This window comes from Grus americana, chromosome 11, assembly GCF_028858705.1.
Source record: "Grus americana isolate bGruAme1 chromosome 11, bGruAme1.mat, whole genome shotgun sequence".
In the NCBI taxonomy this organism is placed as follows: domain Eukaryota; kingdom Metazoa; phylum Chordata; class Aves; order Gruiformes; family Gruidae; genus Grus; species Grus americana.
This window is the reverse complement of record NC_072862.1, coordinates 11,830,363-11,854,435: the sequence shown is the minus strand read 5'-3', so window position 1 is coordinate 11,854,435 and position 24,073 is coordinate 11,830,363. Positions and strand designations below refer to the sequence as shown.

Sequence of the window (24,073 nt, the reverse complement as noted above, 5' to 3'; positions counted from 1 at the left end):
AATAATGGCTTTTTTCATTCCTGATTAGAGCAGGAGTTTGAACTGTCAATCCACTCATAGCAGACACTGTAATGTGGGACTCACTCCAAAGCCACCCATTCTTTTAGGTCTTTGCAAAGTTGAAAAAATTGAAGGACATTTTTTATTTGGCCTCTTAAAAGTCACATGCGCTCTCCTCAGGACCTGATATTGAAGGATTTATTGTAAATCTGCATGGATACATCTCTTCATTTGGAGAGACAACAGAGCCCATTTGAACTGTAAGAGAAACAAAGGCGAACAGGAGACACTTTTGTATTTAACCACTCAAAATGACACAGAAAGAGTCATTTTACTAAAAGCAGGTAAGGGACTAGCCTGTGATGTCATTGCAAACTGCTCTGTCCAAAATTTCTCTGGCGACGTTACAAAGTGAATACAGAGCCCAAAGACAAACATTTTCTCCGAATCAGCAACAGTTGCTCTGTTCTGGAAGGCTTCCAAATTTAACCTTCATTCATTAGGAAAAAAGCCCCAAAACAGACTGAGAATAGCGCAGGAGAAAGAGCAACAACCACAACATTTACTGAAAGGACAAAAGGTAAAAGAAAGTAAATGGGCAAAGAGAAAGCAAGAGGCTTCAGGTATTACACAAAACTGAACAGAGTTTAAAAAAATCAAAAAATTGCGGGACACACAGATGGAAGATGTCCACTGTCTCTCTCAGCCGCAGATGAGAATTCAGGTGAAGCAACATTGTGCAAAGGCAAATAAGTATCATGCAATTTCTTGGTGCCGTTGTATAAAAGCAGGACATAGTTCTACACAGTTTGCAATAAATCAACCAGAAGTTACTGAGCTCTGTCAAAGAACTACTGGATGAAATTCATGGCTTAGTGTAGCAGGTCAAGCTAAATGATTGGAACTGATCATCCTGGCATTAAAATCCCTATAACCTCCTCTATGTCCTGATTCAAAGCTGCTCAGGTGGTATATGTACAAATCAAAGCTTTTGGCAGCAATACCAGACTTGTAACAGCACGACTATACTGTGAGGCAGATGAGGGAATTAATCCAGATTAAAAATACTAGTGCCAAGGGACAAAGAAAGCGGTTTTAACTTTTTTTTAACATGGTTTTGTTTCACAGCCTGATTTACACATGACTCAGGGCATGATGCAGAAGGTGATAACATAGAAAGGAGTAGTAAGGAAAGCAGAAATGTCTCAAATCCAGATTGCCCCCAAAGATGTTATATCATGAGACCACAGCCTGAGAATATAGCTGCTATACCAAAACACAAAAGCAGAGCTTGCTTTCAAGTGGCCATTAAAGCCAGTATGATGGTGATTGAGAGTATAGCATAACATTTTTGTTCCTTTCCCGGACTAACAATATCCTCTACCAGCAAGTATGCCAGCCTATAGGCTTTGCAAAAGCTGATTAGAAAACTGGAAGCCTGATGCAGACAGAATGTCAGTATTTAAAGTAACAGTTTTCATCTTTCAAAGCTCATAGCATGCATTAGTGAAATGAGTAACCCTGACTGAATGCACTCAGAAAGCAGGACCACAAGAATACAAACTATTACAGGTTATACACATAGTACTTCAGACAGGTTTTATGAAATGGGGAGGTTTATATGATCACACAGTCTGCTTGCCTGCCAGTGCATCTATTTCTCCAATCCATTCCCCACCATAACTTTGGAAGGCACCATCCAGTTTCAAAAAAAGTTGTCAGAGTAACTGAACTCTCAATACAATGATGCTCCAATGAATGGGAATGATCCTTGGAGAAAACTAGAGTTATCACAGTAATGAGGAGAAGCAGGTGAAGGGAGGTGTCATAAAAATAAATTCCTTAATATTTCAGAAGTACTCAGTTATTGCAGCAATGAGCACTGTGGAAAAGCCCGTACAGGCCTAAATACTTTTGAATCTAAGGATCAGTATATGTCGAGTGATGCAGTGTCACATATTGAACATTGAGGATAAAGTGAAATATGAGAGATGTGAGACAGAAATCTACTGGATCTCAATCTTTCTCCTGCTGTAACAATACATTTATATGTATTCATATAAATGCCTGTCATAAACTAATCAGGCTTTAGCTGAAAGCTGGCTAGGTTTCCCAATTGATAGCATAAATCTCATGTAAGCCTCTGTTCCTCGCACCTTACTTTCAAGCTCCCTCCACCTGGATTGCCAGCTCCAAATCTAGAAAGCTGGAGTATTTTTTCCTTAGATGCCTCATAGTAGTCAGATATCCTAAAGCTTCCAATTACATTAATCCAGTGCCAATCAGAGAATTATTATCAGGGTCCTGAAGGCACTAAAAGGACTTTAACAGCCTTGACCAGCCCCACCTGGGACTCCTACTCCTCCATCCATTGGCTGGGGGGCTCCATTTAAGCACAGCCCTGGGTTATCAGCCTTTATTTGAGCTCTCCTGTAGACATGCCTCTGGCTGTGCCTCCTGGATGGACCTTGGGCTTATGCTGTAGGTAACTTCCCTCCTGGTGGATCCCCTCACAGGTGTTGTACCTTGTCTCCTATTGTGCCTCCTGGATGGACTTTGAATTCATATCACAGGCTTGTTTCTGGGCCTGTCTCTTGCTGGTTCATCCCCTTGCTGTGTCTGGGGCTATCAAAGGACTATGGTACCAGCTCTGTTATCTGTCTACTGTGCTCAGGATGGTGCCCCCTTAGTGAGCAATTGGTCCCTGACAATTGTCTCCTTAATCATCATTGCCTTGCAACTCTGACTTTGTTTTCTAGGGCATGGAAAAATATTGATGTAGTTCCCCTGAATCTGTACTCTTCTGATTATTTTCTCTATGTTTGCATATTTATCTTTGTGTTCCAGTGAGATCTAGTGCATCCTGAGGTCTTGGATTTGGTAGAGAGCATGATCTTCTACCTTTTTTTGGACCTACTCTTGTGGGAGAGATGTGGACTTACTCCAGCAGCGAATAACAAGTCAGGGACATGCCTGCTCTCCTTGTTGGGTGTGACTCTCACATATTCCCTTCCCTAAGCAGATATCCTATCATCTCCTATTTTATCTGACAGCTTCCTGTATTTCATTCTTGTTCCTTCCTAGTCTTTGGTCTCTGACTGCCTCTCCTATTTCTTCCTCTCTAACAGATCAAATTGTTTTTTCTCTTGTTACTTGCAGCCACCTCACCTACCCTTATTTTAACTCACACTTAGGTGTAACAGGTCTCTTTCACAGCTCAGTTTCTCCTGTGTTAACCAGTCTTTCTGCAATTACCGCTTATATCCATGAATCACCGTTCTTGTGTGTGTTCTGTTTAAGCTGTTTGCTCTCTTCTCCTATGCAACTCCTTTCTGTACTTCAATGTCACCTCATGTTGCACTCCTCTTAGCTGTTTTCAGTATGAATGCTGTCTGAGAAAATCTTCCATGAGAACCATCCACAGGTAACACATGGCAGACTTACTTTCTCTTCCATTATACTTTACCTTTGCCTCAACACTCATCAATTCTCTTCTTGTTCTTAAACCTATACAAAAAATGTTGCTCAGACCTAACACTTCCTAAAAAAGTTCCGTGCCAGCTCCACTGTTTACTTCTCCCTGCTCAGTGGCTCTCCTGTCTGCTGACTGCTTGGCTTTTCAACTCTTTGTCTAAGCCAGTCATCCTTCCACATATATTTGGTAAAATGTTCAATAGCAGGGATCACAGGCAGGAAGCTTCCTTTATGCCTCTGTCCTACTCACAACATGCCATTCCTAGATAGCCTCCACAAACTACAGTTTGCAACAAACCAGTGGGCGATGAGCAAACTAACACATCTACTTATCTCCAAAGAACAACCGGACTCTTCTTTTCTTGCTGAATTTTTCTGTTTACTTTATGAATAATTGTTCATGAGTGTTCACACCATCTGTGCTGTGTGCTGTAAGCACAGGGTCCTGTGGAATAGAGAATATTTGATCATGTCATTCAAGGCTAAATCAAGATTGCATGGTTTAATCCTGCCATTTCCCAACTGTACAATCTCAGCATTTCTTTCATGTAATTTTTTAATATAATGAATGCACAGTTTGTGTATATTTCTACACAACCCAATGGGCCAACTTACAAATTTTGCATTGAAATACATCAGCATTTTCCTAAGCATGAATTCAAGATTTTGCTTCTGATTCATTTTGGAATGAGCTGTAAAGTTCAGCTAGTCTAAAGTTTGGGGACACTAAAATCTACAGTTCTGGGTCAGGCTCATGTTGTCTTTCCCTAGTCCTTTTCTCTGTTCTATGGCTTCTGAAAAGCAGTCCCTGTGTCCACAGGGGGGAACTTAAAGCCTGAAGAGCCAAACATCAATAGAGAGAAGCTCGACACTGTTGCTTATTAGTATTGTTGTCTTTGTTTCTGTCATTTGTCATCCTATTTAGTGCTTTGAACACAGACAACTTTCTTGTACAAGGGTCTGGAGAGGCATCACATAATGTGCTACGTGCTGTATCCTCCTGAGGTTTACTGGTGCTGAGCTCTGACAGAAATGCATACCCTGAAGTCTGTGTTCAGTCTTCCGTGAGGAGGCAGCCAACTGCTCTGTGCAGCAGCAAATCTGCCAGCTGGCTGTAGAGGGGTAATGGCATCAGCTGCAGCCTATCCCCTTTGCTAGCAACATGACATATCTGCTCTGGGAGGATTAGAAATCAGAAGAGTGGAGAGCAAATTGCTGCAGGGAGATGGGTTTGGGGGCAGGGGAGTGCATTCATGCAACTGGTCTTCTGAACATTTCTCTCAATTCCAAGCTACCTGTGATGTGAGATGGGGGAAGGGAGGGACAGCAAAGGGGGAGTCTGACTTTCAGGAAAGACTATGGAGAAACATAACGCACATTAGTGGTGAGATTAAAGGATTAGATTCAATTCACACCGCAGTCAAAATGAAATCTCAGCCTCTGCTTTTTGTATAACATGCAGTGGACAAGAGCTGTGACCGTGGTTACAGAGCTTAGCATCCTCAACAGTGCACAGAGGGAGAGGGGTCTAGTCCCTGATTTCTGTGCATCCTATTCTCTATGCTGAATTTCTCAGGGGAATCCTTTCTCAGAGGCATTGCAAACAGATACTGGAATCCTTTTTCTTAGTAAAAAAAACCACCCCCAAAACCCACAAACAAACCCTACAAAACCAACCCAAACCAACAAAAAACCCACCAACAAAACAGCTCCTGTAAAGCACTTCTTGGATCTAGCTTGATATGACAGAATCTTGTGCACCAAATTAGCCTATGGTGGAACTGGCTATTATATTTCTGGTGTGCGAACTGACTTGAGAACAGAATATTTTCATGATTAAAATTTGTTATTGTGTTCCAATGAAGGCAGATAAGTACAAAGGAGGCAAGTTCTTTTTCTCAAGTAATTTTTCAAGCAAACAATCACAGAGAACTCTACTATTCAGCCAGTTTTAGTCAAGATTTTGCACATTTTTTCCCCCTCAAATATTTCATAAACTGTTTTTTCCTAGCTTAGGTGGGTTTATATGCTTAGTGCTTGTAGATCAGCCCCATTCGTCAGCCATGCCAGCTTTTGCTCATTTTTGTTGAACATCTTCCAATTTCTTATTTATCTGGTAATAAGATGTTCAAAACTTAACACAGTATTGCAACTACATTTTCCCATCCACTTGGAGTTACAATGGTCTTAGTTATGCAGTCCAAATTTTTACTGGGCCTTTTCTGCTAACCCATTCCTTGCATATTCATATGTGAGTTGGTAGGTTGGTGCCTACTGCATCTAAGTCTCTTCAAACATCTGTGCTTTCCTTTCACAGAATGTGTGGTTTGGATTGTTTTTCTGTGGGTATGCTGGTTAGTATTTTTCCTGGTTTAATATTTTTCTACATTTTAAACTGTGCTAGGAGGTCCAGGATTACTTGCTCATTCTTTTAACAATTTATAACTTAGTAACTCATGGTGGTTTCATTGGCCTAAATTTATTCTCCCTTCCAGACTGCTGTTAATGTCAAATAAGACAGGGTCTAGCATCCTCTGTTAGACTGTGCTGTCCTGTGACTCAACTCTGCTAGCTGGGAGTGTATTTGACGCTGCCCGCTCAGGCTCTTTGCGTGCTCTTGCCCTGAACTTGTAAAGCAAAGTAAGCTGTGTTGGTGTACCCATTTAAATAGCCTAGAGGCTGTTGATTAACGTAGTAGTAAAATAGGCAAGTAGAGAATTAAAAAGATATTGTTGCCACATATGTTTAAACTGGAAGATAGGAAAAATCTACATCATTAGTGACTATGTGAAGAGATGGGGCTATGCTTTCAGCTCCAGGCTCTGTGGGTTTCCTAAGAGAGCCAGGCAGCTGTGTGGGAGTCATGCAGGAGAAGTCCCAGCTCCTCGTGAGGCTGTTGGGCACTTTGCTGTGTTCTTGCTTGTAGCTATTTGAATGTATTCTCTTTCCCCTGACAGGTCCATGGGACGTGTGTGTGTAGACACAACACAGCAGGGGAGCACTGTGAGAAATGTGCACCGCTATACAATGATCAGCCTTGGAAGCCAGGAGATGGAAAAACAGGGGCACCAAATGAATGCAGAAGTAAGTGGAAGGGAGTTTACTGATCCAGGCTTCCAGGATGAGCGCTCACCATGCAGTGGGCAAAGTTCCCTAACAAAGACTTCTGTTGATTTGCACTAATGATGCCATTACAGAAACTGGGGATAAACTGCTGGTCATTGATGGAAAACTTCGGTATGTGTGTTTTACTGCAGCTGACCCATTTTGGCTTTTGGGAAGTGGAATTTACATGGCAGAAATCTGTTCTTCGTGCAGCTCTGTCCCCTCGTGTTTTAGCATGCCAGGGTTTTGTGCAGGGCTTCCGATACCATCAGATTGGTTTGTGTTACTGTAAGAACACCACACAGCTCACAACCACCCAAGATTCTCGGACCCTGCTGGGACCCTCACTCTGTGTTGCAATTTCTAGTTTTTATGAAAATCAAGGATTACAGGCAGACGAAATGTGTTACATTCGGGTGTTTCCTCTGATTCACAGTAGGAAAATGATACCATTTGAATAGCATTGCCATATCATTTATATAAGCCTGAAATATATTCTCCTGTTTCCCACCAGAGTGCCGCTGTCACAGCCATGCTGACAGCTGCCATTTTGACCTGAGTGTTTGGCTGGCATCAGGAAAGCGCAGTGGTGGAGTCTGTGACAACTGCAAGCACAACACAGAGGGACATCGGTGTCAAAGGTGCAAACCAGGGTATTACCGAGACAGAGGGAAGCCCATGTCTTCTACAGAGGTCTGCAAACGTAAGTGACCATTGTTATGTGTATTGAAGACAAATGGTGGAAGAAGCATTAAAAAATGATTAAAAGAAAGAAATCTAACTCCTGTAGAAGTAACTCATGAGTACTACTGTCCTTTCTTTGTATTCTGTTCCTAACCTACAGCTTTCTGATCAAAGGTCATCTTCCTGATTTTCTGTGCCTGTTTCTCCCCCTGGTATCACACTTTTTTGTGATAACTGCTACAGTTCTCCAAGTGCATTGCCTTCTGGGGAAAGGTACATTCTTTTTGTACTTGCATTTGAAATAATATGGTTCCTTTTTTTCTTGAGGCACACTTTATTTAGCTGTGTTTTTTCTGCATCTCTCAAGACTGTGTGCCTGTGCGTAAGCTATTGTTGAATTCCATTTGATTGTGCAACGTTTGTGCACATAAATATATATAAAATAATGGCTGCAGGAGGCGTAGGAAGCATGAGACCATGCATATTCACTTAGAACAAATAGATCAGAGCTCACTCAGACTTATCTCTGGATTCTACAGCTGTATTATGAGGTGCTCTGCCCAAATTAATTCCCTCATTAACACTTCAGCAGGATGTGTTAGGAAGAGGCACTAATACGGGTGTACAACCTCTGGATCATGGTAGCTTGCACCCAGCCAGTCTGGAACGTAGTCCAAATCTCCCTTGCTTAGTGTAAACATTTCCTAAGTGTCCTGCCAGGCTTCACACATCTGATTCCATCTGGCATCTGTTTGGGAGGTTGCTGTTTCCAACAACGTACATAATTTCATTTCTCCCTTTGGATAGTTTTCCTTCCCCATAGCTCAGACATCAGTTGACAGCAGAGAGAACTTCATCCTCTGTCATCTATACTCATGCCTATTGGCATCATGTGCTTTTGAAACTTTACTGACCCTTTGATCGTCTTCATCAAGATTCCTCACAAACGCTCTTCTCCCTAGGACTGTATGGCCTCTGATATTGCTTAAACTTTCTGTGCACAACACATCTTATGGTTTTGCTCTTTTTGTATTCTTTCCACTGGATCTTAGTGCCATCGCAGACTGCTTCCACACAACTCCTTTTTGATTTCGCAACGTTCATCACAGAACACTGATCAGCAGACAGGGCTGGGAGTGAGCTTATCTAACTCACCATGTATCCCATTGTGTTCTACGGTGGCCCCTTTCTAGTCCTGTCTCTACTCTGAGCAGATTTGCTACAGGGAAATATTGTAATGAGAATAAATTGTTGTGCCAGAAGATTAGTTTTCAATCTCATAGTACCTGAAAGAATCTGTGTATAAACTCTTGTATTTAACAGCAGGGTGATGGTCACCAACATCGTGTGTAATATTAGATAACCACAAAAGTCAAGGAGCACTGGAGAGCAGTGAAAAGGAAAAATCATTGTTTGAAAATACAGCCTATCTGTGCGGAAACCCTAGAACAGTCTGCCTGGATGAAATCAGACCTTGAGTCTACCTCTGCCTCTTTTGTCTGGTCTGGTTACAGGCCTTTCAGTACCTCCTGCCAATGTTCTGCATAGGAAAAGAAAAACTGTTCAGAAATTTACCTTGCTGAAAGAGCTTTATTCCTATCGTGCCAGTCAAGCACAATAATGTTCTTATCACCTGGGAACATGCTGCTGTCAGCAGAAGGCCTCCCAAATGCAATTGTTTCCACTCTGACTTGCATGCTTAGGCCTAGATAGCTCTCATCCTGCTTTAGCCACTGGAAAGTTGTATGTCTTTTCTAGGCTCCCTGTACAGCCAGTGGAGAAACAGTGAGACCTCTAGGGAATGATTTGTTGCAGTCTAACATAGATGCCTGAGACAGATGAGCTGAATTGCCCTCTAGAGGATATCTATTTCTCTTCCTTGACTTAAGAGGAATTCTGGATCACTAGCCTGCACTAGAGTTTCTGTTGGTTGAGAAAAATCTAATGGGTTTGATTCAGCATTATTGCAAATAGGTAAGCCTTGCATGATTCAAGTCAATGGGACCTTTTACAAGCATGTAAAGGCATGCATGAACGCTTGTCATATCAAGATATAAGGAAAGGGTGTTGCAGCTCACGCTAGAGAGCCTCAGCTTTTACAGCAGACTGATGTGTGCACGATGCTTGTACCTGTATGAAAATAGAAGGGACACTGCAGATATAACTACAGAGTTAAGAGAAACATGGGAAGGGGGTGGTTAGTTTGTGCCTTTTCCCTTTTATTTAAGGTGAGGAGGAGAATTTCCACAATGACACTTAACAAATTACCTTAATAGGGTAGTGTTTTGTATGATGAAAGAACCTATCCTCAAACACCTCCCTATGTGGTTTGCAGGCAGTGTATAAGTGCCTTCATGTTATGTGGTACGTCTGCAGAGAATTTTCAGGGAACATCTCATTACTTTGGATATCAGTGACAGCAAAACCAGAAACAGCAGTGCAGACAGGCAGAGTTGTTTTGGTTAGAACAGACTCAGTTTGATAGAAGGAAGATTTCACCTCCAGGACCATCATCAGCTCTTTGTGCCTAGAGCTGATATTAAACTGAAAGGCCTCATGCAGGATGTAAGATAGAAGCCCTCTTCTCCATCCTTCAGGTTGCAAAACTTGTATTTGCTATTAAACTTAATCTGGTGTGGTCTGAGCAAATGTTCAGGTTGCACAACCCTAAAAACAGCTCTGGTTACTCAGTAAAAAACACTTACTGTTTTGAGCATTGCTAATATGTAAGAAATTAGACAATTAGACCACCAGGTACATTACTTTCATACCTCAGCCTACTGATCATAAATTGAAGAGCTGCCACTTCTGGATTAGCATGTTTGTGAGGATTTAAATGTACCAATTCCAAGGCATCATCTCACTTTGAGAAAACCATGCAAAGAGTGCCAGACTAACAACACTAAATGAAAAACCCACCCACTGGGCTAGTGCTGAAAAGCAGTAATAAACTGCAAACAGCAGACTTAGTGGATGATTTTGGTGAGAGCAACCTGGTCTTCAGCTTCCCATTTTGAACTCAGGGGCGGGAGGAGGGGACGACACAACCCTCAATGGGAGATCAAAACTTGACCCTTGTGTACAGTAGATACTGAGCTGGGAAAGGAAATCTGATGAAAAAGCTGAATGAAATGCTGTACTAATCCCTTTGAAAAAGCACGCTTGAAGAGTGCTCTGCCATCCAGAGCAAAGTCTAGGTTCAGCTGTGACATCCCCCTCAGGCTCCCAGAAAATTAACAGGACACTGCCCAGGCCCAGAAAGAGTCTTTAAGCATTAGTCATAATAATGAACAGCATTCTCTCTTAATCACTGCTAGGAGAAAAAAGTTGTATAACAATTGGATGTCCTGGCACTATCCAAACCACCCTTTGCTGACGCTCCAATGTGAGACTGCAAAGACATTCCCTTGAAAAAAAAAAATCTGTTGAGATTTGACATGAAAGTGTGAATCTGCTATTCCTTTTTGTCTCAGAGGTAGCCAGCCTCTGATCTTTTTGCTTCTCCTGTTCCTAGCAGCTGGGGATGAATGAAAGCCAGGTAGTCTGCAGAACCTTGTTTTGACACTGCTTAGATCTATATGTAAAAAGAAAAAAAAGTGGGGTGGTAAAGAGCCCCAGAGCAAGGCACACACCTGCCTGTTATTTGGGGTGACAACACAGGATTAAGTAGTTTGGATATAGACATGTATGGGAGCTTTGACTCGGAAGCCTAATCGTTTGCTAACCAATGGTTGGAAAAGCTGCTGTATCCTTGGCTCTTTCCTGTGGCTTATTTGGAGGCTTAAGGGATCCTTGTGAAATGGCACCATCTTTTGTATTCACCCTTTGGTCAGCTTAAAAAAAATGCAGGCATGTAGACCCATTAAAAAGGGTCTCCAGGAAAACAAGCTTTTTTACTCTAAGCACAAGGGTTGAAAATTAAAATGTGCCCAGATGCGCATACATCCCCCCCATACTCTGAAAAGCTCTGCTTCTCATCCTTTTACTTCTGAGCAGAGGGAGTGAACTTTTAATTGTAATATCACAAAGGCCTGATCACATCTTGGTTCAAAGTCTGTCTTAATCAGCCCTGACCACACACGCAGCTGTCTATCTTACTTCCTTCATTTAAGAAACATCATTGCCTGAGTCAATCCCCACATCTGACACGCTTTAAAAATTGCCCTGATTTGGTCATATGCTCTGAAGATGCACATGTATATTTCAGATTCAACAGTCTCTGATTTTTTTTCATTTGCCTGTTTTTCATCAAATAGCCAGAGTCTGCTCATAGCTATATCTTATGCAGTATTATTAGACATAAGTTTAAGGCAAGATACCTCAAAGTCTACTGAATTACTTGGAGGACTTGCTATTTTCCTATAAGTTGGGACCATACTGTTACAACCAGTATTATATTTTACATCTGTGTCTAATTACATGGGAGAGACAGCTGTGCTGAGGGCAGACAGATTTACTGGGGACTTGAGTGAAGACTGCTGTATGAATTATTCATTTTTCATTATTCCTTGTCTACTCCTTTTTACGGTAGTTTCTGACAAAACCAACTTAGTATAGGAGTGAGACTAAAAGACAAAAGGATGCTTTGTGATACATTATGACTGATAGCCAATTCTAAAGTACCATGATGAAATTTTTCATTACGCTGCTGTCAAGGGGAGAACCCAAATAAACCAGCCATCTCTGAGCCAGAACTGTCTGCACACCGTCCCTAACATAATTGACGATGCCTTTGACAAACAAGGCCATTGTCATGTCGGCTGCTGTTTTGTTAGACAGGGAGGCGGATGGAGAGAAAACTAGGTTTGCCAAGAGAAAAGAAGCAAAAATCAGCAGGGAAAGATGCTGTGTTGTCAAATATTGGGAAATGTAAAAAGGTGAGGTTTTGGAAACTTGTTTTTATGTTTCTTTAATTGTGAGGTTTATCTGCAGATCTGTAGTACTATTAAACAGATAAAACCCAGTCATCAACAGCTGCCCCTTCAGCATGTGACATGTGGGCTCTTATTTTGGGAGTTACCTTAGATGCACATCTGGGATTTTGGCCATAATACTCTGGAAGCCAGACAATGTACACACCCAAGCTGAAATGCTAAATAAACACAGACTGAGTAAAGCATTTGCAAACCACTTGTATAACTCATCTGAAAGTGTTGTACGTTTATTGGTTCAGCTTGCTTTCTGATCTACCAGAAGCTGTCCCAGTTTCTCATTTGGGAACATTAGTTTTCTTGAACTGTAGCCCCAAAATGGAGAAAGAAGAAGAAAAAAAAAAAAAGGACTTTTTTCCTACTTCCTCATCAGCTTCTGCCAATGCTGTCACTCACTGTCCTGTCATACTTTCCCTTAGGGATAGGATGGGAGAAAGTCCCACCTTCCTGAATCAGAATCTAGTCTCAGTTGGTGATAGGTAGTTTAATGATGTTAGTGATTTACCCATCTGTTCTGTGACCCTAACTGAGGAAACCTGAAAACCAGAAATAAGATAGGAATAAAGACGGACCCAGCAGTTGCAGAAATATAAGAAATTTAAGGTGAAAACTCCACAGGTAGATCCTATATACAGAGATATTACAGTGAAATCAGAAACCTGGATTCAAGCCAACCCAGATGTTGGCAACTTACTACTTGTGGCTCAAACCTGTCTGCAGTAGAGGAAACATGTGTTTCCCCTCCTTATCCCCAAATCTGACATCCCTTTTTTTTTTTCCAGTGATGGGTGGAACTAAGTGTCTTTTCTTTTAGGGTGATGTAGTCAGCCCTGAAAAAATCTGGGCAAAAATAATTCAAGTTGAGCAGCAACAAATCAGAACTTGCCTTTGAAACTGTCAGTGCTAATGAGCACTTCATTGTTACACCTGCTCTCCAGAACTGACAGCAAAATCCCTGGGTTTGCTCCCAAAGTCAAGACTGCTTTGTGGCAAACAGGCGAGCCTGCTGCCATCCGCCAACCAGCTCATTGTGTTGAGTACATTGCCCATGACAGCACGCTTATTTTCTGTCCTTAGGCTATTGTGCTAGTGTCCCTTGAAAACAACGGACTGAGATGTGTCTACAGCAGAGTGTAATAATATTATTAAAAATATTGGCATAAAGAACACAGAGCATGGTGAAAAAAATAACTATGTAGTAAGCAGATCATAAGAGAAATGCCCTTTAAACAAAATAGCTCACCCTTTTTCTCGTACTATTTTCGAAAGATATTTTCTTTTCTTGAGCACCAAATATGAGGTTGCAGATGAATGTGAATCTGTCCTTGCTATAGTTAATACTCTTCATAGTCATATACTTGCCCCTTCCCTTGGAAATGATGTGTGGAATCAGAGTGTTCATTTGGTCTCTTATCTGTGAGCTCATGAAGAAAAGTAGTTTGATTAGAAGCAATGATGGGCAAACTTCAAAAGCTTTGGAGATCATGTTCAGTTCAGATAAGGATCCAAAAGGCTGGCCTCTGATCCAAGCTATCTAAACACCTTGGGTGTTCAACATTTAACTGAAAATCTCTGTTAAAGCAGGTCTTAGCCACAAGATTTTAATTTCTGCCCTCTTCCAGATGGATGTAGTGATGCATTTCCTTTTCAGTCTCTGCTACAAGCAAAAGCCAGGGCACGCTGCTTTGTTGATGCAAAAAAGAGCTGAAATATGAAGGCTTGGAGTTCAGCTCAGTTCCTACTTTAATCAAACTTGTTTGAATATCAGAAATGAGTGGATAAGTTTATTGCTTGTATTTTACCTCTGCAGAGCTGTTGGCACAAGGCTTGGCCATCTCAGCTAGCCTCTGCCCTGATGGAGAGGAGTCAACTGTGTTGGCTTTGCACTATCGGTATATTACTTTCTGCCTCACTCTCTGATGCTGTCACATTGGGAATGTACTGGTGGTGTGGGATTATGACAATTTATTGTCTGTGAAGGCAGAGTTGTCCACAGGAGCTATAACTGTGTTACTGCCACGTTGCCTTGAGTAGCCAGGCTGGTGTCAAACTGGCAATAGCATGAGAAAGATCTGGGGGGTTTTCCTCCTATTTGCTCATCTCCATCTACATGTAAAATATGTCTATTGAGGTTAGAGATTTTCTCTCATTCAGTCCGCTTCCTTAAAACAAATCTGCTCATGTATTTGTACAAAAATTTCATCAGCTTCCTTACATACATACAGTACTGCATGGTGAGATGTGTCCCTTAGAACTCACACTGAAGGAAATTTGTGGACTCTCTGGAGGCAGAAATCAAAAAAATGTTTCAGGTCATCTGAACCACCTGCACAAGCCACATCTAGCCCCAGAGGAAACAGTAGGTTTGTGATCTCTGTTTTCACAGGAAAGACAATGTAGGCAATAGCTATAACTTTTTCCCTCGTCCATGCTAGTGAATCTTTTTGCAAAACACTTTAAAAGTGAATCACCTGCAAGCCCCTTTAAAAATAAACACACAGTGGAGGTTTTCTGCCACCACTTCAAAACCCTGTATGGTCAAGATTTGTGTAGTAGCGAGAACTGACTTTCACAATTAAGTGGGTCCCAGTTCTACTTGTTTTGCTGTGCTTAATAAGTTAAAAAGAAACAAAAAGAATATTGCAGGTGTAGGCTGACAATGCAATGTTTACCAGTTCTGACTTAAAACTACTGAGCATAAAGAAGAGAGCACAAGTCTATCAGCCTTGCAAAAATGTCACTTAACCCAATGACCCCTGGGCACATAATCTCAGTCACCTCTTAACGTATCTCCATAGCTTGCGCCTGCCAGCCAATGGGTTCAGCCAACGCAACTTTCAGCAGAAGCTGGCGATGCCACCCCAAGACGGGATTCTGCTACTGCAAGCCAGGTGTGGCGGGCCCCAACTGCGATAGATGTCTCATGGGCTACTGGGGCTTTGGAGAAAATGGCTGTCGCCCTTGTGACTGTGCCAGAGACTGCGACCAACGTACTGGAAACTGTTTCAATGGGTAAAGAAGCCCTCCTTTGGGTTCATTTTGAGATGGGATTCTGTGAAATGAAACAAAGATTAACTGAAATACTGCAGCAATGACAGTAATTGGAGGATGCTGGAGGGTGCATGATTGTTTGAAAAGGTGGCTGTAAATCATAAAAGGTTTCTTAGATTCCATTTGGTGGCTGACACACTTTTAAGCCCATTCTATTATCCAAGGCAATCTTGACACGATGACTTTTTGCAGTAATAATAGGCAACTCTACAACTCTGTGGAAATATGTACAGCATGTTTGAATATACCTGTTTGCCTTGGAAATAGATGGAAGATTTTGGAGAGCTTGCCTCTCATCTGTGCCCAGGGTACATTACAAGGTCTCCCTCTTGTTTCTAGAGGGCAGGCATCTGTACCCCAAGTGTGCATTAATCAGTACAGAAATCCTATGATTTGCTGAGTGATTTGCAGTTTTATGGGTCCTGCAAGGGTCCTCAGTTCCTAGTGATGTCAAAAAGTGGTCACTAACTTTGAGTTACTTAATTCAGTAAAAACAAACAAACAAAAGCAAAAAAGGCCCAATACATAGTTACTTAAAAACACTAAGTCAGCAGTGTTAATGCCTAAATAAAAGCCTAGGTCTTGTGATCTCTCTATATGGCACGTCTTGCTCTTATTTGCATTCCCAACCTGGAGAAAGCAAGCTCATCTGTCTGGAAACAGCCCCATGCTACAAACACCTGCTTCCCACCCATCTCGTGTCCTAACAGAGTCTTTTGTTTTATGTATCCCCCAGCTATGACAATGAGCCTTTCTTTAACATCCCCATTGGGGGACGAATCCCTGACCTTGTGCAAATGCCAACCAACGAGAGCGAAGAGGAGTGGAAATGGAATGACCATGAGCAGGGATTTTCTGCACTGAGGCACCCAGGTACAGCCCAGAGTCTGGGAACATTTAGTAACTTCAATCAGTGCCAGTTCTTTCTTCTCTCCACCCTGACTTAAATTCCCCCACTCATCTCTGTCTGTCCCTCATCTGCTGGCAACACCTGCTAATCTGAACTATATAGGTTATCATTACACGTACATTATTATTTTTCAAACCAACTGTACCATCCAACTTTGGGTTTGGAAATTGGCAAGTTTGAATAAGATTGTGTGGAAAAAATACTCTCCTTTTGTTGTCGTAATTATAGTCACAATGCTTATGATTTTACACAGCTCCTTCTCAAGCATTCAGTTGCTGTTCAGAACCTCAAATGCTATCTGTGAAAAGATCATGTCAGCCATCACAGAAATGCATCACCTCTGGGGTGGAATGCAAGTGATTTTAGGAGTAAGATATTCCTCCTGGCACAACAGCTCAGGAGAGAAAGGAAAGTATACTGTATCCAGGTAAAGTTACAAAGTAAGTAGGCTTATGGAATGAGGTGGAGCCTTTAATACTTAAATAGTTCTCAGGTTTGCTTGCCGTGTATGAAGGCCAGCGCTTACCAGCAGCAATGGCTTTGTAAGACCCAGAGGTAATAGTGCCACCTATTGCATATCTTGACTTTTCTGAGGGGGATATTACCTTAATACCAGCAAGGATCAACATTTCTTAGCTTATGGGATCAAACAAGGGTATTATTACTTACATGATTTACACCTGGATCTGATTCTTACAAATCTCTTTGTTAGTTTATTAACTGTACAATAGACCCCATGAGGACTGCATTTTACTTGACAGTACTGATCAGATTTCAGACAATTATTGTATCATCTAACAAGAAACAGATTTCAAGAAACTGAGCTCACTCTCAAACTTACTCTTAAGGAGTATCCAGATTATGGGAGCTATATACGTATAACTTTATAACTGAGTATCATTTTCTTTTCTTTTGTCTCTCGTGTCCTGGCTTTTCTCCAACCCCTTGTGTTCTGCGGTTCCCCTGCTAGAAAAGTGTGTGTGCAAAGAAAAGGTGCTTGGAAGCGTCACTGACTTCTGCCAAATGAAATATGCTTATGGTAAGTGGGGAACATGCCCTCAAGGTATGATAATTTCACAATGTTCTCCCTATGCAAGTTATTAGCTGATAGCTATGAAGAATGACAGGACTGGCTAAGTCATGAAATAAGAGGTAGGATTTCTTCTGCTTTTTTCGTCTAGTGACATGTCCAACTTCTGATCAGAACTGAATAGCATTTTTCATGCAAGGTTCCGTGGTGTCTCCTTCCCACCCAGTTAGCTTCCCTGTTTACAGCAGAGTGTGCTAGAATTGTAACTCAGTGGAATGGCTGGCCTCTACATCACGAATAAATGATAAAAACCTTGCGTCTAAACCACCACTGGTTTTGCACTCATTATGCAGGTTCAAATGGCCATACTTGTTTACCAAGAATGTATTTAATATTGTTATTTATGAACAACTAGTTCATGCCATCACATGATGCAAGAAAGGAAAGCTCTGGGATCCAAAGGTTTGATGTGCTTGTGTCACGACACAACAAAGCCTGCTTGTGGGACCAATCTAGATGAGACTACCCTGCCAAAAAGTTACAGGATCCTATTAAATTAAAGGAACAGAAATTTATCATGGCAACCAGATGTTGGGCCACAAAACAAAAATGCTTTTTTCTGGTTTGTTGTGCAATCATGGAATTTTAGCCATGTGACATGCCTGCAGTCTGATGGGAAACTTCCTGACTTCCTTCCTGTAGAGCAGACAGTCCCTTCCCACCAAACAAAATTTTTGAGAGGCCAATGTTAAAGCTCAACACAAGTTTTCAAACTGCAAAATATAAAGCCTAGAATCAGTGCACTTAAAGTCAGACTGTTAGCTGCTGATCTGCTTTTTCTACCTTTCCTGTGCATATACACAAGTGCTTCCTATGATTTCCAAGCGTTTGACATCAGCCCATTAAAAAGTAGTTGCTAAATAACATGGTGAAAGGATCAGTTAACTACTTCAATAGAAAAATCTAGTTTTTCTTCTCCAAATTTATTTAGAAGAACCATGACTGAAGTGGACAAGCATTGGAATACACTTTCTGTACAACTGCAGTGTTTTTTCATGTCTTCTTTCAAGGTGTTAAAATTCTACCTTATAGCAGCATAAAACAAATTTCATTTAGAAATTCATTGTTGGTCTCTATCTTGATATGTTTTCTGGCAGTGATAAAAGCAAGAATCCTATCAGCTCACGACAAAGGGACCCACGCAGAAGTAGTTGTGAAAGTGAAGAAGGTCCTGAAATCGGGCAAGGTGAAAATTGCTCGGAGCAACAGAAGCATTTACCCAGAATCCTGGACCAACAGGGGATGTACATGTCCTATTCTCAATCCTGGTAAGGACAAAATGCTTACCAGGTATTTTCCTTCCCCTGTAAACAGTGCTGACAATTCATTACGAACATTAGCTATGGCTACTGAACGCTTCCCATCAGTCTTTCTGGAGCAGAGTCCTTTGATTCGTCCATACCAAAGAGGGAGTCAATAGACAGCTGCAGTAAAAAGCATTTTCTTATGAGAGAACAAAGTTTTACCAAAAAGCCCAAACCTCCTGGAAATGTTTTACTTTCAGTGACTTTTCCAGAATATTTGTGACTAGAAGAATATTTGCAAGGAAAAAAAAAAATCCTGTATTTTTATGTTCAAAGTGTTTTCTTCCTTACTCTGTATTCTCATATCATGCTTTACTTCTTTTTGGAAAAACTAGACATTATTATAAAAATTTTGAAAAGTGGAGGGAATCTAACTACTTCTGTGCCTTTGTAATGGTTTCAAATATTGAAAAGTAAGACTTCCTTCTTTCTTCTACTGGAAATTCTAGTGCACTCAATGGTTTGTTTCATCAGAGACTAAAGCTGACAACCTGCAGCATACTGGAAACCAATCAAGAGTGGAGGGCATAAACCCAAATGAATTTAACTTCAAACCAAGTAAGACAGGAAAATCTTTAATAATTAGAGAAATCATCTTTTAAGTAAATAAAGCCCCTCTTTTTATAACCAGTTTAGGATACGTCTCTAGGTTTGCTCCCTAACCACATTCTATCAGAATGATCCACGTTTCTTCATTTTTAATGATGGGAATCTCCATGCAGCAGTGGAGTGGAGAAGTAGGGTAGTGGAAAGCAGCAGCAGCTTTCTCCCCAGCTCTGTTGCAGGCAGGAACATCACACTGTAGACTGCAAAGCTTCCATACTAGTGCTGAGTAATGTCAGTGGCTGAGCAGATACATTCCTCAATTCAACCCTCCCTATTGCTGCCTGTCCTGCAATACAACTCAGTGGACCATAGAGAGAAGTAAGTTTCCTCGAACAACAGCTAAAATCTCTGGGTAAATCTCAGAATCCTGCAAATTTGAGCCTGGATTCTATTTTTTTTTTCAAGTAGAATCATAGAATCATTTAGGTTGGAAAAGACCTTTAAGATCATGGAGTCCAACTGTAAACCTAACACTGCCAAGTCCACTGCTAAACCATATCACTAAGTAGATGCTGGGTGTCTAATTCTGACAGATTTTGATTACTCATAGTTTTTCTTCATATCACTGGAAGTTCCAAGTCTTTGGGACCATGTCCTGGGATCAAATCCCAATAAGACAAAGACTTAGGATGTCATTAGGGTGACCGGTAGTGTATGCTGGGAATCATGTTTCACTATTCAACCCTATGCCACAGAAAATGGTGACTTGTCATCATTCTAAAAGCAGCATCTGATAGAAAAATTACCCCAGGTTTTTTTCCTCTGAATAGATTAAAAAATATCCAGAGTGAAAGGAATTCCTTGTGCTTCACTTAAAATGTAAGGTTTACTCTAACCTTTAAGATGAGTTCTCAGCTGATATTAGCCACATAGAAGAGACAGCTGTTTTAGGAAAGGCTGTGTCAAATTAAACTCAGTATGAATTTTTCCTGTTACGGCAAAATGACCCATACTGTCTCAGAAATGAATTTTGTCTTCCATTGTCTGTATCAAGTGAAAGAGTTGCATCTGAATTTGCATTGAAGCATAATATGGATCCTCAGCTCTCTTTTTGGGGGTAGTTCTTGAATTCACACAAATTTTTTGCCTTAATGTAGTTCAAATGAATAAGGTGTTTTCCTTTACTTTAAACTCCAGTGGCACAGTTGTGCATAATTATTTACCAGTGCTCCCTGCAAAACTCTGGGAGCCCTGAATCAGATGTGAATAAAACATATTGCTTAAATATTATGAGAGTACATCTGATCCCACAGATATTTGACAAGGGAAAATATCACAGGACATTTTTATCCTTCTTTGTACCTCCTATCTTTACATTGCACCTCTTCAGAAACATAGGGCTGAAGACATACGGCTCGGAAATTTAGATGTTAGAGATATAGATGTTATGCCATTGCCTTGATATAAATTAAAGCTATGGACTGGTCCCAGTTACTGTAGTTCTGCAGATTTCAACATATTGCTTGACAGAACCCCCGCCCAAAGATCACAGTATGCCCTGACTCATGGTGGAAACCTTACTTTTTCTCTCTTCTTGGGGCTTTTACACTCACCTTTACCCTCCTTTCTATACAAGCATTAGCAGTCGCTTCCCAGCACACAATTTTCAAGAAGGAGGGGACAAAGGCATAAGTAGCAGCCACTAGATCCTTGCGGATCTGTGTGCAGAACCTTACACAACTTGCCATGGGTGCCTCTCTGTTTCTCTATCTCTATTGTATGTATCTCTATTCTGATCAATGAGGGAATTTTACTTATTACAGTTAATACAATACAAAGAGTATTTATACATCTACTAAGGCAATGACAAGATTTTATTCATAGTGCTTGTTTCTTGTTTCCACATGTAGTTACTCACTTGTTTGTTAACAGACCTCATTTTTGAGGCCCTGCTACCTGTATCTTAAGAATATAATCTAGGAAATCTGGCTTACTACTTTCATATATGAATACCAGCTTCCACATCTGTTCAGGTTGAATTCTGCTACTCATCATACCTACACAAGCCAGGATTAATGCTACTGAAGCTCACGGAGTTACAATGGCTTAAAACAAAGGTCAGACAGAGCAGACTCAAACCTGGTGATCTGCACATGGAGGTGTTGAATTTGTAAGTGGTAAGGCCACTGGAACTAAATCAATTTGTAGTTGTAATTCCTGAGCATAATCATATGACAGCATTGAACCTGTGTGCCCAGGAGTCACACTGGAAGTATGTATACACAGAAGATGGCACATGCATAAACTGGATGAAGCTGGCTAAGATGCTACATGCCAGATACTTATGAAATAGAGAAATTACACATTAAATTCTGTTTTCTTCTATTTGACTGAAGTTTTTCCTTTTTTTTTTTTTTTCTTTTTTTTTTTAAACTAGGCACTGACTATCTTATAGCAGGCCAGGAGGACTCTAGGACCAGCAAACTCCTTGTGAACATGAACAGCCTGGTGAAACCCTGGAAAGCGTATTTGGGAAAACAAGTATCAGATATTCTTCGAACTGGGTGCAAATAATTTCTGCTTCAGAAGTTACAGTGCTAAACTTCACCTTTTAGTAACACTGCAGTGAAAGGTGTAGTTAGTTCATGCATTTCCATTCAACATGCTCCTAGCTGGAGTGCTGAGAGCAGACTTACTATCCTTTTTCCTTTCATGTGCTTAGACAGGAAACTTGGGACACGACTACTTTTTCCTCAAAAAATGCACAACCTTATCATACAAATTAACTAGTGCATCATACATAGGTTACAAGTCAGTTCTTCATTTGAGCCTGATTCCACACATCCAGAGAATCATTTTGCAAGGCAAAACTAAAGGTATGGATTAGTGTTTCCATACTTAAGGTCAGAGCCTGATATTAATATGTATAAGCTGCTTACATAATGCATTCATTACTTGGGTGTAGTTTTCTTTATAAGTGACTACTAACAGGCAGCAATTTCTTTCAGCTTTACAAGTGGCATAATACTAAACAAGCATGACAAATAATACTTATTTAAAAGAGCTCAGATTGATTTAACATCAGACTGCAATTGTGTCAATACAATGGGTTGCTTCCTAGAAGGCAGCATTATCCCATTGCTGAACAGAAACCAACTATCGTGACTTATGTTGGGACAAGGGCCTTTATAGATGTCTGTTGCTATCATCAATACTTAGCACTGAGGTCTCCTGCAGAAATCACATTGGCTCAAACTTGATTCCAAATCCAACCCTTGCTCTCCAAGGTCATTTTGCGCTTTGCTGTAGTACTTGAATCTGTAACACCATAAAGGCTTCACAGCAATTACCACTAAAAAGCCTTATTGCTAGGAAAGAGCCAATACATGTGAGCAACTAGCAGCAGCTCTAATGCTGAGATTGTAACACTACAAAAGCTACAAGGCAGAAGCAGGAGAGGGTAAATGGATTGGCTGGACTGTGTATTAAATGAGGTAGCTTTAGTTCCTGTGAAAGCAACCTGGCTATTTGAACTGTGCCTAAAACCATGGGCATTTGATTGCACTTAGTGCTTTGATTCTGCTTTATTTCTCTCAGTCACACTTCAGGTGAAGATACTGAAGCTAGGCTTCCTTCCCATTGTGCCTGAGGTTTATTTTTCCCTCCAGAGAAGTAGAGGAGTTATAAAATCTGCACTCTAGATAAAAATAAATCTGATCTGCAAAAGCATTCTTTCTAAATCAATTTTACCCTACAATAATTGAGGTAGCTACTTAAATCATTCCCTAACGCATTTTAAGGAAATTGTAACTTAAGAGCTGCATCCCCCTTTTAAGGGCTCACAATCAAATGAAGCTGGTTGGAGCACATTCCCTCTTCAAGTAAAGCAAAAATTATACTGAGTCAGTCCACTCTTTCGGGGGTTACAGAGAAAAACATGCACACATGCTACTTTTGCATATTTCTGTATATTTTATAATTTTTAATGGTCTCAGGAAAGGGGAGATATCTTCATTTAGCACTGTCTTACTGGTACATGGAGTATCTAGAAAAAACTAATACTAAATGCAGAATGATGGAAGTCCCAGTTTACAGCCTTGGCCATCAGTTTGTTCTCTTTATCACTGGGAACCTGAAAAACCAGCTTCTTTCATTCCATTTGTTGCTGTTTTCCTTTTAACTTCATATTGGTTTTAACAGCAGAAAAATCCTCAGCTCATTTGGAAATGGATGACAGGCAGGTATTTACAAAATAAAAGCCTCACTTTTCTCCCAACAGTGCATAAACAGTGTTTCTTCCTCTCCCAGTTTCAGGAAGTCTCCCCTCCTCCATTGTCATTGCTTTCCCTCTTTCACTTCATTATTTATTTGCTGTTACCTAAAGTGGTATCCAACAGTGTGGCATCTCCAACAAGCCACTTAATTAATGCAATAAAACACTTTCTAACCAAGGAATTTGGCTTAATTTGAAATGTCAGCTTACAGAAATTAGGAGCATAGCAACTGCTTTCTTTACTGTCTCCAGAAATCATCTCACAACAAAAAGATTGACTAGTTCTCTTTCAAATATCAATAAAGATGTGTACATGAATTTACAGTCTGTTCTCAAAGGGCCTCTCAATAAATGAAAAATCAAGTGTAGGTTTAGAACTAAGCTAAGGCACATGCTTTTCAACTGAGGCCATTTTACCTGCAGGCAATCTTATTTAATGGTAATCATATTCCATTTTGGTTTATAGTTAGTACTGTATTAAAGCAAACTCCCATATTCCACTTTTTGTACCAGATTGGTGATTTTATGGGGAGGGTAAACGTCTGCATAGTTCCTTTCTGTGGATGAAAGTTATTTTTTAACATGGTCATTTATAAGCATTTCTAGCTGCTACTAGTAGAAATACTATTTGCAACAAGAATATTGATATCCTGGTGTGTTCTTTTGGGGCCTACTATAATACAGTGATTAATGACTACCAAATGC

At 40.7% G+C, this 24,073-nt stretch overlaps 1 protein-coding gene across 3 annotated transcripts in view; it reads left to right on the top strand.

Moving 5' to 3' along the window:
* The window catches only part of LOC129211560 (netrin-4-like), a 54,046-nt gene extending 30,178 nt beyond the window's left edge, over window positions 1-23,868 (top strand). Inside the window, exons 4-11 of one of the 3 annotated variants that reach the window (XR_008578863.1) lie at window positions 6,432-6,558; window positions 7,094-7,282; window positions 14,993-15,206; window positions 15,982-16,118; window positions 17,126-17,194; window positions 18,343-18,513; window positions 18,999-19,107; window positions 21,129-21,161. Coding sequence is in view for 2 of the 3 variants with exons in the window: in XM_054838839.1 (XP_054694814.1) it covers window positions 6,432-6,558; window positions 7,094-7,282; window positions 14,993-15,206; window positions 15,982-16,118; window positions 17,126-17,194; window positions 18,343-18,513; window positions 21,533-21,669 (1,044 nt within the window). In the remaining variant the exon portion in view is untranslated. Of the gene's footprint in view, window positions 1-6,431; window positions 6,559-7,093; window positions 7,283-14,992; window positions 15,207-15,981; window positions 16,119-17,125; window positions 17,195-18,342; window positions 18,514-18,998; window positions 19,519-21,128; window positions 21,162-21,532 lie in introns of those variants that run through there. The other 2 variants (XM_054838839.1, XM_054838840.1) reach the window with 2 other exon arrangements.
* Window positions 23,869-24,073: the final 205 nt, after the last annotated feature.